Raw genomic sequence first — 18,498 nt, forward strand, 5'->3', positions numbered from 1 at the left:
ACAGCTGGTGGGAAGGGCTCTCTCCTCGTCTTTGGGGCCAGCGATGGCAAGAATTGAATCCTGTCCTGGGACCTCTGCGAAGCTTTGGGGGCTTCCCAGATGTCCTGAGTCCCGGTTCCCGTTCCGTGAGGCCGTGCGGGGTGTCCCTGGCTCCACGTGCTGTGCTGTTCCGTGTGATCCCTGCGGATCCCCAGCTTTTGCTGGGTGTTACCAGCAGCGGGAGCTTTTCCTGCCCTGTCCCTCTCACCCCTCACCTCTGCCTGTTTTTATTTTCCCCCATCCAGACGTGCCTGCTCATGCGACAGCAACACGAGGCTGCTGCCTTGAACGCGGTGCAAAGGATGGAGTGGCAGCTGAAGGTGCAGGAGCTGGACCCCGCGGGGCACAAATCCCTCTGCGTGAACGAGGTGCCCTCGTTCTATGTGCCAATGGTCGACGTGAACGATGACTTTGTGCTCTTGCCGGCATGACAGTTCCAAACCAGGAGACATCACTGAAAACTGGCAAGGACGGGAAGCCCTCCGAGGTCGGGCGGTCGAGCTCACATTCACCCTTACCGCTTGCTGATGAATCCCTGGTCAGAGGAGGAGGAAGCAGCTATCGGCAGAAAACAAAACAATAAGAAAAAAAAAAATTGCACTTTCTTCACAGCGCGTCCCTCGCTCCCGGACTGACGGCAGCTCCGCCGGGCAGCGGGTCGGGGCGCATCTCCTTTCCAACCGGCTGCTGCGGCAGGGAGGCAGCCGGTCCGCGCGGGCAGCGAGCACTCACCGGCGACGGGACTGGCAGAGGCGTGGAGGGAGGAGGCCAAGGACACCATTTGTGTGTTGCAGAAGCTGCTGAGCGGGGCCAGCAACCACGTTGATCCATGTACTTGTGAACACAGCGATTTCCAGCTCTCTGTTTTCCACCGCTCTGCGGATCTGCGCGCAGAGAAGCTGCAGTAGGAAACAATGGGGGGAGGGGGGGGTGTTTGAGTTTCTGTTCCATCCTGGGTATGTCTAAAACAAAACAAAAACAAAACAACAAAAAAAAACAAAACAATTAGAAGCAAAAGACAGCGTCCGAGTTGGGCAGACGCGGCTCTGAAGGTGTGGACGGCGCCGGGCGTGGGGAGGAGCCCGGGGGCCGCGGGGCCGCCGCTCGCCACCGCCCGGGAAGAGCGGAGGAAGCGGCGGGCGCCGCGTGCCGGGGGGCACGGGGGCAGCGGCGGGGCGGGAGGTGGCGACGCAGAGAAAGGACTTTGCCAACTGTGTTTTTAATGGAGTAAAATCCATGTGGTTTATATATTTTTTTTTCCTTTAATCTTGGGCATTTCGTTTCTCTTTCTGAGAACATAACTTGAAAACACTACAGAGCCAATACTCATATAAAGAAAAATTGTATCCCATAAATGCTGTACAGTTTTTATATACATTAACAATGTACTTTTGCTGCCTTCTAGATAATTTATTTTGCAACACATTACTGCACAGTTGTAAATAACTTATGTACTGTAACATCACTTTCAGTTATGTGTAAAGAAATAAATAAATTAATTAAAATTACTTTTGTATGTATAGCTCACCCCAGGCAGCACTCTGAAGGAGCCAGGAGGTGCTCAGTGGTTTGGAAGCCTGCCTGATGCACCCGTGCTGTGCGCACAGGTCCCCTGAATTCAGTTTGTGTTGCACAGACCCCCGGAGGCCAACTCCTAACCTCGGGTGGCTCCTGACCCCGGGGTGCTGCTCCTGCTTCAGTGCAGCCAGGTGCTCCAAGTCGAGGAGCTGCTGCTTTAGGGCTGCAGAGCTCGGAGCAGGAGCAGAAATGGGGAGCCCAGCACTGCCCCAGCCCTGCCGTGACCCCGTTGGCTGAATTCGCTCCTGCTCCTGGGGCCTCTCCGTAAGGGGTGAGGGAGGGAAGGGGCACGCGGCGCCCTGGTGTCCCTCCTGTCACCAGCCCTGCACCGCTGTGGGGCTGTCACCACTGCGTGCTCCGTGTGCCCGTGTCTGTGCCGTGGTGTTTGCCTGGCTCACGTTGAGCCATCCTGCTGGCAGCTGGGCCTCGAGCACAAGTGCTCAGCACCAGGGCTGGAGAGGTTCAAGTGCCTCTCCCACGGCCCCTGCGCCCTGCTTGCAGCTGCCGCCCGCCCTTGCCTGGCACGCAGGAAGCCTGGAGGGGCACCCCCCGCCTCTCTGGCTGCCCCCCCCCGACCTCTCTGGCTGCCCCCACCCGCCTCTTGCTTTCTCTTTCCAGTTTTTCCAGGCGCGCACACACCGCTCAGACGCCTCGGCTGCTGCTTTTGGAACCAGGGAGGAGTTGAGCACGATGCGGCTCCAGGGTGCTGCTGGGCTCAAGGGCACGGCGCAGCCCAGTCCTCCCCAGTCCTCCCCAGTCCTCCCCAGTTCTCCCACTGCAGCTCGGGCTGTGCCGGGCGCACACAGCGTGGGGGAGCACCCACTGTGCCAGGCTCCTGGGGCTGGGGATCTGGAGAGTGTCCCTGCATCGTGTCCCATCTGGGGTCCGGCTTTCCCCAGCCTGGTGCCCCCCACCCCTCCAGCAGGGATTGGGTCCCAATGTTTATGGGTGCTGTGGCCTCACTGGATCCTAAATGGTTTTGTCCCCAGCCTGGCTTAGGGTTGCTGTGTTGGGGTGGGCGATGGGCACCAGCTGGGGGGGCTGCTCCTGCTCCCTGGGGTGAGAGGGGGCCTGGGGCATCCTCACACCCAGCTGATTTTTTACCTAACGCCCACCCCTGCCCTTTCCTTCATTAAATAACTGCAAAGTGCCGCATCCCAGGGCTGCGCAGGGGGGAGCACAGAGATAACGGGCACAAAGAAATTAAGGAAAAAACAAAAAGGCTCCTTTGGGGGCTCGGCTGCTTCCTCCCCCTTCCCACCGCGCTCCCCCTTGTAGGGTTTTGTCCCGAAGCCCTCCTGGGGGGCCCCCAGCCCCTGGAGGCTCAGCGGGGGCCGGGAGCACCCATGGGTGCTGGTGCAGCTCTCGGCCCCCCCGAACCCCCGGGGAACAAGCGGGGTGCGCAGGGGGAGGCTGAGCCGGGCAGGGGCGCACGACCCAGGCTGGGCTTGGGGGGGGCGCACAGGGGTCGGGACGAGTCTGGGGGGGTCCGGGGCTGGGATTCGGGCCCGGGGGGGGGCCAGAAGGAGGGGGCAGGACCTGGCTCCGGGGGGGGGCGGTGCCGCGGAGGGGCCGAGCCGAGCCGAGCCGTGCGCGCCCTCACCTGCCCGGCCCCAGCGGGATGGAGGCGGCGGGGGCAGCAACCGGGGCAGCAACCGGCACCGGGGGGGGGGCACGGCCTCGGGGCCGCCGTGCCGCGGGGGGGTGGGCTCCGTGCTTGGCGCTGGCGCTGGGCTGGGCGCTGGGGTGGGCGCTGGGAGCGGAGCCCCCCCACCGCTGCCGCCCCGACGCCGCGCTCCTGCCGCCGCCGCTGCGCCGCCTGGCGGGGGCCGCCCTGCTCCGAGCCGCCGTCCCCCGGCTCCGCGGGGGCTGGAGCCCCTGCCAGCTCTACCGGTACCGCCACGGCCCCCCCGCGACCCCCGGCACGGCCCCCGGCACCGCCACCGCCCGCCCCGACGGCACCGGGCCCTGCACCCGCGGCTGGCATTACGCACTGCCCGCCGCCGGGCTGCGCTCCAACATGGTCACGCAGGTTGGGGGGGGGGATATTTGGGGAGGGGGGAGATGTTTGGGGGTGTAGGAGAGGGGTCCTGGGGATGGGGAGGGGGATGGGGAGGGGGGTTGTAATGGGGTTCCTAAGTTTGGGGTGATAGGGTCCTGGGGATGGGGAGGTTTGGGGGGAGCCCTAAGTTTGGGGAGGGGGGTGAGGTTTGGGGTGGGTCTGGGGGTGTTCCCTTTGTTTGGGGAGGGGGGGTCTGGGGGTGTTTTCCATGTTTGGGGAGGGGTTGAGGGGATCCCTGAGTTTTGGGGAGCTGGGGCACTTTGGGGGTGGGGGATTCTGGGGAGTCCTAAGGGTCCCAGGGGTTTGAGGGGCTTTGGGGTGTTGGGAGGGTTTGGGGGGGTCCCCAGGGCCCGGGATGGTCGGGGGGGGGCAAAAGGGGCCTGGGTCTGGAGGTCTCGGGGGGGCACCAGTCTGGGGGAGGCTGGAGGAGGTCGGGGGGCCCCGGGATCGTGGGTGCAGGAGGGGTCGAGGGGTGGCTGTGGGTTGGGGGGGCTGTGGGGAGGCCTGGGGAGGGTGTGAAGGGGACTGGGGGGTCCCTGGGGGACAAGCTGGGGGCCCCAGCGAGGGAAAGCTCTGGCTGTTCTGGAGGGCCTGGGGAAGAAGAATTTTGCTTGGGGGGTCCTGGGAACAGCCAGCAGACCCCCATGGGGGGGGACAAGGGGTGGCTGTGGGGTGGGGAGCTCTGCTGTGCGGGGGGGGACACGACAAAGACAGGGCTCTGGGGGCCACCAGCACCACTCTGGGCCCTGTGCTTCTGCCTGGGGGTGGGAGCCGCCCAGAAGCCCCCCGACAAAGCGTGGGGCTCGTGACCCCACCGGCGCCGTCCGTCCCAGCCCTGTGGGCAGGGGGGGCTTTGCCGGGCCCCCCATGCAGACGCATCCCCGTGGCCCGCAGTGGGACCTGGTGTGCGCCTCGCGCTGGAAGGTGCCTCTGGAGCAGACCACGCACTTGCTGGGCTGGACCCTGGGCAGCGTCGCCGCCGGCCTGGCCTGTGACAGGTAAAAGGGGGGGGTCCCCGGGGCTCTCCCCCAATGGGGCACCCGGCCCAGCTCACGCCCGGCCCTGCAGGTTCGGCCGCCGCCCCACCTTCGTGGTGTCCCTGGGGCTGGCGGTGCCCCTGGGGCTCGGCGTGGCGCTGGCCATCAACTTCCTCATGGTCCTGGTGGCGAGGATGCTCTTCGGGGCCGCGCTGGCGGGCGCCTTCCTCTCCCTCTACGTGGCACGTGAGTGCGCCGGCAGGGTTTGGGGTGCTGCGGGGTTTTGGGATCCTTTGGGGTTTTGGGGTGCTGTGGGGTTTTGGGGTGCTGTGGGGTTTTGGGATGCTGCTGCACGCGGGGTGCCATGGGATGCAGGATGCTGTGGGGTGCCCCGTGGCCATGGCACCCACGCTGCACCCCTTGTGCCCCCCCTCTAGGGCTGGAGCAGTGCGACCCCCCGCACCGGCTGGAGGTGACGATGGTGGCCGGCTTCTTCTGGATCGCCGGGGAGCTGCTGCTGCCGGGGCTGGCCGTGCTGTGCCGGGACTGGCGGGTCCTGCAGGGCGCCGTCACCATGATCCTGGCTCTGCTGGCTGCCTGCTGGTGGTGAGGACCCCCCCGTTTCGGGGCTGGTGTGCGCAGGGGGCCAAGCCACACCGGGCAGCGCCCTGTCCCGGCACACCCTGCCCGGGGCTGCGGGGCATCAAAGCCACCGGGGCTCTCCAGGCTCCCCGGGTAAATGTTTGCTCAGGTTTGAAGCCGAGGGTTTCCAGGCACAGCGCGGCTCTGAGCCAGGCAGGGGGAGGTGGTGGTGGTGCTGGGGGGGGGCACGGTCCCCGCGGACACCCCGTGACACCGCTGCTTGCCCCAGGTGCCCGGCGCTGCTACTGGAGTCCCCGCGCTGGCTGCTGGCCACGCAGCAGCTCGAGAGGGCCAGGAGGACGCTGCAGGCGCTGGCCGAGAGCAGCAGCCGCGGTGCCGACGACCAAGGGAGCCTGATGGCGGGTGCGTGGGGGGGTGCCTGGTGGGCCCCCCCTTCCCAAACCGGCCGTGCTGGGGCTCCGTGGGGCTGTCCCGGCTCTAACCCGGTCCCACCGTGCGCACAGAGCTGGAGACGCTGGCTGAGGGCTCCCCCCAGCCCCGCTACCACGCCGTCTGCGAGATCTTCAGCACCAGGGTGATCTGGAAGAACAGCGTCATCCTCGGCTTCACCGCGTGAGCAGCCGGGGGGGGATAATGCTGTGGGGTGGGGGGAGCGGCCCCAACCGGCCCCCCAACCCCCCCTTGCTGAGCCCCCCGTCCCGCAGCTTCATCGGCTCCGGCATCCGGCACTGCTTCACCCGCAACCTGGCCCCGCACCTGCCCCGTTTCTCCTCCTACTTGGCGCTGGTGGGCGCCGAGGCGGTGGCCTGCCTCTTCCTCTGCCTCACCGCCGAGCGCTTCGGGCGCCGCGCCGTGCTGCTGCTCTGCACCGTGCTCACCGGCATCTCCTCCCTGCTGCTGCTGGCCCTCACCCAGTGTAAGGCGAGGCGGGGGGGCACAGCGGGACCGGGTGCTGGGGGGGTGCAGGGTGAGCCCCCTGGTGATGTCTCCTCCACCCCCCTGCCCTCTCCAGACCTGCTGGACCTCATCGTGCTGACCCTGTCGGTGGTGGGCATCACCGCCTCGCACGCCGTCACCATGCTCAGCATCTTCTTCGCCAGCGAGGTGCTGCCCACCGTGGTCAGGTCAGGGGGGAGCCGCCCCCTCCCCAGGACCCTGTTTCCTCCCCCTCACTCTTTTCTGAGCATTTTTTCCCCTTCCCCTCCCCGCAGGGGTGCCGGGCTGGGGCTGATCGTGGGGGCCAGCTTCGTGGGCAAGGCGGCCGCCCCCATCACGGCCATCCCCAACAGCCGCGGCTTCTTCCTGCACCACTTGGTGTTCGCCTCCTTCGCCATCCTCTCGGTGCTCAGCATCATGCTGCTGCCCGAGAGCCGCGGCCGGGGCCTGCCCCAGTCCCTGCAGGATGGCGAGAGCCAGCGCCGGCCCCCCCTGTTCCACCGCCCCCCCCGCGAGGACCACCTGCCCCTGCTCGCCCCCCGCGGCATCCCCCACGACTACTCCCGCCTCGTCTCCTCCGCCAAGCGGGCGCTGGGTCCCCGGCACAGCCCCCCAGCCACCCCCCCGGAGACGTAGCCGTGCCCCCCTCCCTGCTGCTGGAAGGGCTGGGGGGGGCAAGCATCACACCGCTGGGACCCCCCTGGTGCAGTGGGTCCCCCCCCCAGTCCCCACGTGGCCCTGGGCGCAAAGCTCTGGGCTGTGAGCGGTGGTGGGGCTGGGGGCTGCGCGCCCACCCCCCTTGGGGCCAGATCCTGCCCCAGGAGGAGCTGTGCTGGGAGTCCTGGGGTGGGGGTGATGCCCCGGGGGGGGCTGCAGCTGCCAATAAAAGTGCCTTGTTTCTACACGGGTGGCTGGTGCGGCCGGGGTCTCGCCAGCCCCCTTGGCTGGGATTTTTATTGGGAAGGGACCAAGGGGGGCTCTGTGGCCCCCCCTTCCCCACTGGCACACTGCTCGCACCATCAAGGCTCTGCTGGGTGTGGGGTCCCTCTGCTGCTGCTCTGGGTGGGGGGCACACGGGGGTGCAAAGACCCCTGCAGCCGGGCACCTGGTGCGTGCACGGAGCCTCCACCTTTGGGCACCTCGTGTGCGAGACCCCCAAACTCCCCAGCCCCCCCCCCCCAGGCCCCTCTACTGCCCGTAGAGATCAGCCAGGCGCCTGAAGCGGGGCCCCCACTCGCTCAGGTAGTCGTAGTCCTGGTCCTCATCCGTTAGGCTGGACACGATGGAGCTGAGCGGGCTGGCGACGGAGCCCGAGCCCTCGTAGTCGTAAATGAGGGCGGTGTCGTAGGGGGGCACGCTGGGGTCACTGTCGGCCGCCTCCAGCCCCTGCGGGGACAGGAATGGCATCAGCCCTGCTACGGAAAGGGAAGCAGGGGGGTGCCGAGCCCCTTCCCACCTCATTGATGAAGTCCTCGATGTCCGAGGGGCCGCTGGGCAGCTTGCGGGGTGCCGAGGGGGTGCCGGAGCGCAGCGGCGCGTCCCTGCGCACGGGGGGCTTGGCGCGGGGCTGGAGGAGCTGGGGGTGCCGCAGCTGGTTGATGTCGTAGGCGTCCTGCGGGGAGCGGGACGTGTCAGGGCTGTTGGGGCTGCGATGAGCCCCCCCCCCCAGCCCTGCCCGGGGTGCCCCCCATCACCTGGTCCTCCTCGCCTCCGCCCTGCTCGTCGTAGTTGAGGATGTTGTCGCGCATGTCGTCCCGGGAGCGCTGCAGCAGCCCCTTGCGCAGTGCCCGGCGGCGCCCGCGCACCCGTGCGGCCCCCAGAAGTGCCAGCACTGCGGGGGGGAGTGGGTGGGCACGGGGCCAGGACCCCCTCGGGGGGAATGGGGTGTAGGGTATTGGGCAAGGAAGGGACGGGGATGGGGCTGGGGTGGCATGGGATGGGGATGGGGATGGGGATGGGGTGGGGTGGCCAGGACCGGGCTAATTTGATGCAGGGCATGGGATGGGGTGGGATATGGTGGCCAGGACCACAATAGGGTGATGAGGGACATGGGTTGGGATGGGTTGTGGTGGCCAGGATCGGGATGGGGCAGTGGGTTGGGGGGTGGGACGTGGCGATGGAGCAAGCTGCTGGGATTTGGGTCCTGCACCGTTGAGGAGGGACACGAGGAGGGGTTGGGGTACCCAGGAGTGGGTGGGGGGGCTCTGGGGGTGTCACTCACGCAGGAGCAGGGTGCTGCTTCCGAGGATGACCAGGAGAGCCTCCAGAGTGATGCCGACCCCGGCGGTGGCAGCGGCCAGGACGCCGTCCTCGCAGGTGCCATCGCGGCCGCAGGGACACACCGAGACGTTCAGCAGCTGCTGCTGCTCCCGGGGGGGGGTCCCCGAGTCCCGCAGCAGCAACGGCAGCGAGTAGAGCCCCTCGGGCAGCTCCACCAGCACGGCCAGCACCGCGTGGGTCACTGCGGGGGGGGCACAAGGGCTGGGGTGAGCGGGGACCCCCTCAGGTGACAGCGACCCCCCCGAACTCCAGCCCTCCCTCACCATTGAAGCGGGTGATGCTCCAGTTCCGGGCGAGCTGGGGGTGCTGGGGGCTGAGCTGGAAGTGGAAGGGGGCTCCGTGGGGGGGCCGATCGTCGTCGGTGGCCCCCAGCAGCAGGCTCCCCCCGCGGCCAGGCCGCCCGCACACCACGCCGGCCGGCGGCTGCAGCAGGGGCGCGTGGTCGTTCACCTCCAGGATCTCGATGGAGAGCGTGCCGGTGGCGGACAGCGGGGGCTCGGCTGGGTGGGGGCGAGGAGCAGAGGGGTCAGGGGGTGCCGAGGGGCACGGGGGGGGCTCAGGGGGGGTGGGGTGCTCACCATCATCACGGGCGAGCACCAGGGCGATGTACCAGCCGCCCTGCAGGAAGGCCGAGGGGTGCCGCAGCTCCCGCTTGGTGCGCACGGTGCCGGAGTGCGGGTCCAGCTGCAGCCAGCCCGCGGGGTCGTACAGCAGCGCGTAGCTGGGGGCACAGGGCGGGGGGCACACCATCACCACCCCCCCTTCCCAAAAATACCCACCGCCGGCTGCACACCTGGGTGCCCAAAACGCAGTGGGTGCCCAAAACGCAGCACTCACGTGAGGGTCTGCAGCTGGCGCGTGTCGGGGTCGCTGGCGGTGTAGGTGGTGACGGGGGTGCCTGGGGGGGCCCCTTCTGGCACGCTGACTCGCCGCGGGTTCTCGCGGAAGACGGGCGCCTCGTTCACGTCCCGCACCCGCACCTGCACCGTGGCCAGCGCCCGCGGGCTGCCCGGGGCCCCCGGCTCCAGCGGCTGCTGGTTCTGCACCGACACCGTCAGCTGGAAGCGGTCCCGCACCTCGTGGTCCAGGGGCTGCCGAGGGGTGGGGGGGACACACACAGGGGGTGAGCGGAGCTGTCAGCACCCCCATCCCCATGCCCAGCACCCCGGGTGCCCCCCCCCGGGTGCCCACCTTGGCCACGGAGAGCACGCCGTCGTTGGTGTAGGGGTCGGTGTGGATGGCGAAGGCGCCCTCGGGGTCGCCCTCCAGGATGGTGAATTTGGCCAACCAGTTGGGCGAGCCGGCCAGGTCCTTGTCGTGCACCAGGACCCTGCCCACCTCCAGCCCGGCCGCCTGCTCCTCCACCTCCATGGAGAACTGGGGGGGAAGCAGCACGGGGCTGGCACCTACCCCCCAGGATCCAATATCCCAAATTTTGTCCCCCCCCAGCCCACCCCAACCGCTACCTCCTCCTTGGTGAACTCGGGGGCGTTGTCGTTGATGTCCTCCAGGTAGATGACGGCCGTGGCCGTGGTGGTGAGCCCGTCCCCGGACATATCGGCCGCCTGCAGCGTCAGGTTGTACACCCCCACACTCTGCGGGGAGGCAAGGGGGAGGCGCTGAGCCCCCCCAGCAGCCACGGGGACGGGGTGGCCACCCCTCACCACGGCTGGCCGTGCGCACGGACCAACCCATGGCTCCTCCAGCCCCGGTGCCCCCCTTAATGCCCCCCCCGTGCCCCCTACCTCTCGGTCGAGGCCGGGCCGTGCGGTGCAGATCTCTCCCGTGGTGGCGTTGATGCTGAACATGCCGCCCGCGCCCTGCTCCAGGATGGAGAACCGCAGCGCCGCGTTGTCCGTCTCGGGGTCATCGGCGTCGGTGGCCTCCACCGTCATCACGCAGGTCCCTGCGGCCACCGGAGCGCCCCCGGTGGGTGTGGGCACGGGGGCCGGCTCGTGTCCCCCCCCCACCCTGGGTGGCCGCGGGGTCCCACCTGGCTCGGCGCCCTCCACCACGCGCCCCGTGAAGACGTCCTGGCGGAAGAGCGGCCGGTTGTCGTTCTGGTCCACCACGATGATCTCCAGGTCCGTGGGGTCCTCCAGCGTCACGCCGCCCAGGTCCAGGGCAAAAGCCTTCAGCTGGGGGCACAAAGTGGGTGGGTGAGGGCTAATGGGGGGGGCTGGGGGCCACGGGTACGCACGGCCGGGCCATATCCTTACCCGAAATCGGTCGTTCTCCTCCCGGTCCAGCATGGCGTTGAGGAAGACCTTGCCGCTGAACTTGTCGATGGAGAAGATGCCCAAGGGCTCCTCGTCCACCCCCGGCCCCTTGATGCTGTAGATCACCCCCCCCGGCTGCTGCTTGTCCGACTTGATCTGCCCAGAGGAAAGCGGGGCTGGGGGGCTGGGGGGCTGGGGGCTGCCCCCCGGACCCCTGGGGTCGCCTCACCCCCAGGGCAGGGTGCTTGGGGTGGGGGGGTCCCTGCACCCAGGGGAATTGGGGCTCCATCCCCTCCGTGCTACATGGGGATCCCCTCGCTGGGGGGCCCCGTGCTGCCCCCCATAGTGTGTCCCCCCCCAATTTTTTCCCTGCCTACCTGCACCAGGAGGTGTGGGATGCGCTTGTGGTTCTCCGAGACGCTGATGGGGGGGATCACCCAGGCCCTCTTCACCCGCCGGGGGGCCTCGTGCTGCCGCCAGCCGGGGGGGCTGCCTGGGGCCGTGCTGGCACCCTGAGGGGGGGGGGGACACCATGCTGCCGAGCGGGACGTGGGGGCTTCATGGTGGCCCCCCCCTCATCATGGTGATGGGCACCCCAGGAAGGGGGCAGAAATGCCTGGCACGGCCCCAACCCACGTCACCGTCACCGCATGGGGGGGTCTGGGCTGGGGTGGGGGGCACGGAGCTGGGGGGCTGCAGCCAGGGCTGGGCTGGGGGTGTGTGGGGAGACCCCCCCCCCCCCCCCCCTTCCTGCTTATCTGGGAGGCTGCTGGAGCTTGGGGAGGGAAGGGAGGGGGTGGTTGGATAATGGGGGGGGTGAGGGGGGGTCCCTGTGGGTCCGCTTGCCTTCCTTCCCCCCCCCCCCAGAGCTGTGGGGCCCAGGCCAGACCCCGACAGCCCCACATGGCTCAGGCCTGAGGCCGCGGTGAGGGGCACGGGGGGGGCTGTGTGCGAACAGTGGGGTGGGAGGGGGCCGGGGGGGGGGGGAAATCCAGCAGTGCTGCTGGGGGCGGTGAGGGGAGCAGCGTGTTTCTGAGCACCAGCCCCCCCCATGCCCCTCTCGCCGCTTTACAACCCACGCAATGTGCCGGAGGCCCCCCCCCTGCCCTGGCCACCGCCACCATCTGTGGGGTGGGAAATGGCCCAGGAGGGGCGCAGAGCCTGCGACACCCCCGTCCCCATCCCCGACACCCCCCTCCCCATCCCCAAATCCCCCCTCTCCATCCCCGACACCCCCGGAGACGTGCGTCCACGGGGCCTGGGCCCCATCCCAGCCACCCCCCACGCCCACCAACCCATTTTTTAGTGTGGGGGGGTAAGTTTCAGCCCCCCCCATCCCTTACCCTGGCGCAGAGGGGGGCGAGCAGGCAGGCGAGCAGGAGCGGGGGCCCCATGGCCGAGCGGGCGCAGTCCGAGCCGCTCGCCGGCCCCGAGCTAAAATAACCGCGGGGCTGGCTGAGTGACAGCACATGTGCTGCCGAGCGGCCCGGGCCCCCCCCGGCATGGCAGCTGGCCCCACAGCCCCCCCCCGCCGCCCCCCGGCCCGGCCCGATGCTGCCCGGCTGCGCGCAGGGGGCCCGACGGGGCTGGCGGTGCGCACGGGGAGACCGGGGAGAAGGGGGTCCGAAGGGCTGGGGGGGGTCCACGAAGGGGTCCCCGGGGGTGCTGTGTGTCCCCCCCCCCTCCTCCTTTGCACGGCACTTTGTGGATGGGGGCTGCGCCCCCCCCCTCGCCCCGGGCAGGGCGCTGGGAATGCGGCAGCTGCCGCCGGGTGCGCCCCGGGGATGCCGCGACGGGGCGGGCGGAGAGCCCCGGGGCCGCTGCTCCCCCCCCGGCAGCACGGCCCCGGCCCCCGCCCGGCATCGTCGCCCCCCTCCTGCTCTCGATCTCCCCCCCCTCGGGGGGGCTCTGCTCGCCCCCCGCCCCGCCGGGCCCCCGCGGCCGCGTTCCGGGGCAGGTGCGGGGCCATCTGGGCTGGCGGCGGGCGCTGGGCGGGGGCCAGGGAGGGCTGCGAGGGGGGGGCAGCGGCAAGGCTGGGGCCAGCACCAGCCCAGAGCAGTCCCAGCCCCATTCCCATCTCACCCCATACAGCTCCAACCTCATCCCATCCCATATCCCCATCCCCATCCCATCCCATCCCCATCCCCATCCCATCCCATCCCCATCCCATCCCATCCCATCCCATATCCCCATCCCATCCCATCCCATCCCCATCCCCATCCCATCCCCATCCCATATTCCCATCCCATCCCCATCCCATCCCATCCCATCCCATCCCATCCCATCCCATCCCATCCCATCCCATCCCATCCCATCCCATCCCCATCCCCATCCCCATCCCATCCCATCCCATCCCATCCCATCCCATCCCATCCCATCCCATCCCATCCCCATCCCCATCCCCATCCCCATCCCATCCCATCCCATCCCATCCCATCCCCATCCCATATCCCCATCCCATATCCCCATCCCATCCCATCCCATCCCCATCCCCATCCCATATCCCCATCCCATCCCATCCCATCCCCATCCCCATCCCATCCCCATCCCATATTCCCATCCCATCCCCATCCCATCCCATATCCCCATCCCATATCCCCATCCCATCCCCATCCCCATCCCATCCCATCCCATCCCATCCCATCCCATCCCATCCCATCCCATCCCATCCCATCCCATCCCCATCCCCATCCCATCCCATCCCATCCCGCAGCACCAGAGGGCAGCATCGCCCCGGCCACCGGCTCCGTGTCCCCGCACCCCGGGGGCCGCACCGGGGAGCGGCCGGGGGGGGGGCCGGGCTGCAGCGGGTGCCTCCCCCAACCCCATCCATCCCCGTTCCCCTCCCTGAGGACCCCCCGGTTCCCTCCTGCGCAGAGCATCTGGAGAGCGCTGCGGGGCTGCTGCAGGGGGGGCAGCCCAAAGGAAAAAAGGCTGGGGGACACAGGGGGGGGTCTTCTGCCCCCCCCCAGCTCCTCACTGAAGCCAAGCGGTGGCAGGGCTTCAGGTGGCCAGGGGACAGCAGAGTGGACGTGGAGCCGTGCCATGAGTGGGTGAGCGTCAGGCACCGGTGACCCCACGGCACGGCTCAGCCCCGTCCCCGTCCATCTGCCCGACCCCATTTATCCTCCCACCCTCGTGCCCTGCCACCCCACATCAGTGTCACAGCGGGGAGCAGCCCCGGTGGCCGTGGCTGGGGGTCCTGGCAGCTGACCCTGACCCTAATGCGCCGTGGCAGCGGGGTGGCCGAGCAGATGTTCCCTGCCACCGGCACCGCGGCACGGGGGCACGGGGCGCAGACGTGATGGGCTCTGACAAGGTGCCAGCGCCAGGCCGTGGGCTCATCCCGGTGGCACGGCTCCGTTCCCAGTAGGGCAGCGTGGCCCCTGACCCCCCAGCCCCCAAAACCTGCCCCTCGAGCCCAGCCCAGCACAAGAACATTGGGGCTTGTGCCCAGCTGCGTCCCCAGTGCGGCACTGGGACCAGTCCTGCCCTAACGTGGGTGCAGTGGGGGAGCGAGCAGCCGGGAGCGTGGCGCTGAGCAGCGAGGTGCCAAATGCCGGCACAGCAGCCATAAAGCCACCGGAGCTTCGGTTTTATACGGCCATAAAAGATAATGTCAGCCATAAAGCGCGAGCGCAGGGCCCGGCGTGCCGAGCCGTGCTGAGCCCAGGGCAGGGATGAGCGGATGGGAGCACCCAGGGGACAGCCCCCAGCTCCCTGGGGACACCCCAACAAGGGGTGAGCGGCACCGCAGGGCGCTGGCAGCTCGGGGCAGTGCGCCCATGGGTGCCCCGGGGTGGCTCCGGGCAGGGGGAGGCTGCAGCGGGGTCGGGGAGGCTGCGGGATGGCCACGTTGGTGATGCCCGAGTTGGGTGGTGGGGCGGGCGCATTAAGGAGGCTACTTTGGGTTTTTGTTGTTGTTTTAATGGTTTTATTGCACGGGGCCGGGCCGGGCCTGGCAGGGCTTAATGAAGGAGATTGATGGCTTAATAGCCTGTAGCCATTACGGGGTAATTGAATGGTTGTGTACATATGATCAGACCGTCAGCGCGGACGTGGCTCGCAAGCAAAGTGACTGGAGCATCCCCGACGGACGTGGCACGGGGGGTGCAGAGCCTTGGGGACCCCCATTCTGTCCCCAATGTCCGGGCTGTGTCGGTGTCCCAGGGCCACATCCAGCAGTGAGGGGAGGCAGCGGGGTGTCCAGGTTCCTCCAGCGGCACCAAGGTACCCAAATCTGTCCCTGGCCAACACAGCTCCAACCTGGGGCGTGGGGCACGGTGACCAGGTGCTTTAATGAGGCTCTTAATAAACTCCTGCCATCTGTAGGGAGGAACGAGCTGGAGGGGCTGGGAGCCGGGGGGCCAGCACAGAGGCTGATCCCAAAGCCGGGGGTGCCGTGGCCACCGACCACCCTCCCTGCAGCAGCCGCCCCCGGGGACGAGACCCGGCGGTGCCGCAGCCGGTCCTGCGCCGGGGTGCGAGTCACACTACTCATTTCAGTGTGTGACAGCCAGGTGTTTTACAGTATTTGCTACCTGTGATCATCCATCAAAGCAATCGATAGCGTTCCTGCAGAGTTTTATTAATGATCTTGTCACCAGGCTGGTGCTGGGTGCCTGGGGTTGTCGAGAATGATAGATCATTAAGAGCTTTTGCTGCTATTTATTCTCCAGTGACCTTGTCTCTCTCCATTGTTGCTTGCTTAAGAGTTATGAATGTGAGACATGATAATTTGATATTGATCTATTTGCTAAGTTAAAAAATTTACTGCATCGCTGATGTTTTAACAAAGGATCCGCTCGGTCCCTCCGCGGAGAGCTGGGCTCTGACACCGCCGCGCACGCTGATCGCCCTCCCAGGTGCTTTGGGCTCTGCTGACCCTAACGAAGATATTTAATCAATTACCCACGCTCCCCATCCCTCCCACCCTTCCTGGTGCCCCATGGCTGGCAGGATGAGCCGTGTCCCCCCCCCCATGCTGGGGATGGAGCTGCGGGGCACGGCCGTCAGCCCCCATGGTGACATCGATCCGGCAAAGCGTGCGTGAAGTCAAACAGGGACAAAGCTCCGTTTATGAAGGTAGGATCTATCGATACTGCCTGTCCTCCAGGAAATCGATGACCTTCAGACGTGGGCGTGCACGTGCAGTGTGATTTGTGCCGCAGCTGCTCCCCGCTGCCTCCTGCTCCCCATCCCCACAAGCGGTGGTGCCAGCACCCCGTAATCACCCCGTGCTGGTGTGGAAGCTCCTCGGTGGCAGAGATGCCATGGGTTATTCAGCACCCCCTGTATTTATTTGTGCTTCTCATTGCTGCTTCAGTTCCGTGGGGAAGCGGGAGGCAGCGTTTGGTGGAGGCTGGAGGCACGGGGCGCTCGCTTGCAGCGGGTTATGGGGTGTCCCAGGGCACCCAGCCCCTCTGCCTCTCCCTCTGTGAGCCAAAGTTGGTGAGCCCGTGGGAAAGGGCAGAGAGGGAGGCAAAATTACCAGGCACTGCCACAGCTGGCTGAGGACAGGGGTTTAACGTGAGGAGTGAGTTCAGCTGGTGACGAGCAACATGCAGCCCGAGGCAGGGCTACGGCAGGAATGGGGACGAGCACCCAGCAGAGGTAACGGGGAGCCTGGAGCCCTCCCAGCCAGGGTTTGGGGTGTCCACGGTGCAGAGAACCGAGCCCCACACTCAGCCCTCACCTTTCTGCTTCTCACCTGTCCTACACGTGTGTTAAACGGAGCAGCTCTGTCCCGTGAGTGCCTGCTGGCAGCACTCAGACAAGGGGCGCAGTGCTAGCCCAGGATCCCCCCCAAAATTCACCCCACTTCACTTCTATGGGCAGGACAGCCCCGGTCCTCCCGCACGAGGAGTGACCCCTGCAGCTCTTCAGCCAAGGAGAAGAGCAGGCAGGGTGAATCTCGCTTTTATTGGGCTTGGTTTCATGGGCGGGAGTGCAGTGAGCCCAGACCTGCCCCTGCTGATCCCTGCTGGCACCCCACCAGCACTGTTTCAGCCCTGGAAGTGATGTGGCAGTGAGCGGAGCACCCCCAGGCTCCTGGTCCCGTCCCGAGGCCGTGCGCTAGGCCGGGTAAAAGCGCTGCAGCAGCTCCTTCTTGTTGACTTTCCCCATCTGGTTGCGTGGGATCTCCTCCACCACGATCAGCTCTGTGGGGATGGTGTACGGTGCCATGGTGTCCCTGCAACACGGAGGTGCAGACCATCAGAGCCGACCGAAATCTGTGCTTCCAGCCCCTCCTGAGGCTCCAGCAGCACCCCAAAACCCTGCTCACCCCTCGCAGGGTGCCGGAGAGCCTCCAGCAAGGAGGCAGTGCTGTTAACGGGGACTCCTCAACCCTCCCCATGAGATGTGGCAGGGGAAAACAGCACCGTGGCACTAAGGATGCTGAAACCGTGCCTGTCCCCGGTCCTGTCCCTGCACAAAGCCCCCCGGGGGCCAGCTTTGGGCCATGCTGGTGGCAGGGTGCCAGGCTGTGTGACAGCCCACAGGGCTCTGCCTGCTGCAGGAGGGAGGCTGAGCTCGGCGTGCCATCCCCGTGCCCTTTGTGGCACGCAGGGGGAGGCTCTCCTGCCTTCTGTGCCATGTGTCACCAGCCTGGGGCCGTGCCCAGCCCCAGCACCGCGCTGGCAGAGGCTCTAAGGCGAGGTGCCAAGTCTGCAGAGCCCTCACCCGCTGCCACCAGCACCCCCAGTACTCCCAGTACCCCCGGCCAGATGGACGTCTCCAGCTCGGGGTGGTGCCGGCAAGCGCGGCTGGGGGCCAGAGCTGTGAAATGAGTCACGCTGAAGGGGGACATGTGTCTCCTGCCAGGGAGTGCGAGAAAAGGGCCAGGCAAATGTTAAGTGGCATGAAAAATAAAGGGGAGAGACAGGGGGAGGCAGACGGGGAGAGCTGGAGAAGTGCCTGCAGGGAGCAGGGCTGGTGCTGGGTGCACAGCGCCGTGGTCACCTCCTCGTAGCCTCGAGTGGGTTTTGCTTAAAGGGCTCTGGGGACTGCCACGGCTCCAGGGGTAACGAGGGTCATGGGCACAGAGTGGGGATGAAGGATCTGCCGGAGACCCCAACGTCCTTGCCGCGAAGGTCAGGGGTGAGCAGCCACTGTGGGTGCCACACGGAGAGGCCACGGTGGCATCCACACCAACCCAGGCAGACCGAGCCTGGCCACAGAGGGAAATCTCCACTTGCAGGAGGACATCAGCGTGAAGAAACAAAAACTGCTGCTGGATTTGGCTGCCTTGGAGGAGCAGGAGCCCCGGAGAGCCGGCAGCCAGAGGGTTAAGGCGTGCACAGCACGCAGGGGTGGCAGCAGGAGGGACCCCGGTGGGGTCCTGGCCCCTCTGCCCAAGCAGCGTGGGCGCAGGTTTGGTTTCTTTGTTCGCTTCTCTTCCCCCCACCACGCAACTGTTTAATCAGAGCAGCAGCCGGCCAGCTAGCATCTTCCCTGCATTTGCTAAATCGCAGTCCCCCAACTGTGATTTTTGCAAATCCAGGGGAAATCTTTAATTGGCTGGCTGTGCAGCCCCTGATGAAACAAGTGCTCCTGCCGCTTGCAAAATAGCGCCAGCCTCGCCAAAAATATCCGCAGCCTGGAGGAGGGAGTTGCCAGGAAAAGAAAGAATCTGCTATTAAATATTTTGCTAATGGAATATTAGCGATAAACCTGGCGATTCTGCTTCCTGGCTCCAGCTTGTGCTCTCCTCCTCCTGCAGCTGATGCCCCAGACCTCGTAGCTCTTGGACTGGTGAGCAGTGGGGTGTGCGGGCTGACACCGTGCCGGATGGCCAGCTGCT

General features: G+C 67.1%; 4 protein-coding genes across 5 annotated transcripts in view; 2 read left to right on the plus strand and 2 right to left on the minus strand.

Annotated features, from left to right (window-relative positions):
- The window catches only part of ANKRD11 (ankyrin repeat domain containing 11), a 111,684-nt gene extending 110,137 nt beyond the window's left edge, over positions 1-1,547 (plus strand). For both annotated transcript variants that reach the window (XM_068693843.1, XM_068693844.1), the window contains exon 13: positions 285-1,547. In XM_068693843.1, the coding sequence (XP_068549944.1) occupies positions 285-470 (186 nt within the window). In that variant the 3' untranslated portion in view covers positions 471-1,547. The remainder of the gene's footprint in view (positions 1-284) is intronic.
- A 137-nt stretch (positions 1,548-1,684) lies between these two features.
- Positions 1,685-7,097, plus strand: SLC22A31 (solute carrier family 22 member 31). The gene is made up of 9 exons (XM_068693861.1): positions 1,685-3,649; positions 4,574-4,677; positions 4,748-4,902; positions 5,094-5,262; positions 5,528-5,661; positions 5,763-5,871; positions 5,964-6,175; positions 6,272-6,383; positions 6,471-7,097. The coding sequence occupies exons 1-9, from the start codon at positions 3,239-3,241 to the stop codon at positions 6,829-6,831; spliced, it is 1,767 nt and encodes a 588-aa protein (XP_068549962.1). The 5' UTR covers positions 1,685-3,238; the 3' UTR covers positions 6,832-7,097.
- Positions 7,089-12,195, minus strand: CDH15 (cadherin 15). The gene is made up of 14 exons (XM_068693850.1): positions 12,038-12,195; positions 11,072-11,206; positions 10,695-10,850; positions 10,469-10,613; positions 10,221-10,381; positions 9,942-10,070; positions 9,667-9,852; positions 9,313-9,566; positions 9,054-9,196; positions 8,739-8,975; positions 8,417-8,656; positions 7,890-8,026; positions 7,652-7,807; positions 7,089-7,581 (listed from the first exon to the last, which is right to left on the minus strand). The coding sequence occupies exons 1-14, from the start codon at positions 12,086-12,088 to the stop codon at positions 7,384-7,386; spliced, it is 2,328 nt and encodes a 775-aa protein (XP_068549951.1). The 5' UTR covers positions 12,089-12,195; the 3' UTR covers positions 7,089-7,383.
- Positions 12,196-16,597: 4,402 nt separating this feature from the next.
- Positions 16,598-18,498, minus strand: part of ACSF3 (acyl-CoA synthetase family member 3) — a 53,709-nt gene continuing 51,808 nt past the window's right edge. The window contains exon 10 of the mRNA XM_068693238.1: positions 16,598-16,887. Within this exon, the coding sequence (XP_068549339.1) occupies positions 16,770-16,887 (118 nt within the window). The 3' untranslated portion in view covers positions 16,598-16,769. The remainder of the gene's footprint in view (positions 16,888-18,498) is intronic.

This window comes from Anas acuta, chromosome 10, assembly GCF_963932015.1.
Source record: "Anas acuta chromosome 10, bAnaAcu1.1, whole genome shotgun sequence".
Taxonomy (NCBI): domain Eukaryota; kingdom Metazoa; phylum Chordata; class Aves; order Anseriformes; family Anatidae; genus Anas; species Anas acuta.

Excerpts from the sequence above, each read along its gene's own strand:
- SLC22A31 (XM_068693861.1), top strand. The coding sequence starts at position 3,239 with ATGGAGGCGGCGGGGGCAGCAACCGGGGCAGCAACCGGCACCGGGGGG. Across the intron at positions 4,903-5,093 it reads CCTCTCCCTCTACGTGGCAC|GGCTGGAGCAGTGCGACCCC; the intron begins GTGAGTGCGCCG and ends CCCCCCCTCTAG. Across the intron at positions 5,263-5,527 it reads CTGCTGGCTGCCTGCTGGTG|GTGCCCGGCGCTGCTACTGG; the intron begins GTGAGGACCCCC and ends TGCTTGCCCCAG.
- CDH15 (XM_068693850.1), bottom strand. The coding sequence starts at position 12,088 with ATGGGGCCCCCGCTCCTGCTCGCCTGCCTGCTCGCCCCCCTCTGCGCC. Across the intron at positions 10,382-10,468 it reads GGTGGAGGGCGCCGAGCCAG|GGACCTGCGTGATGACGGTG; the intron begins GTGGGACCCCGC and ends CGGTGGCCGCAG. Across the intron at positions 9,567-9,666 it reads GCGTGCTCTCCGTGGCCAAG|CCCCTGGACCACGAGGTGCG; the intron begins GTGGGCACCCGG and ends ACCCCTCGGCAG.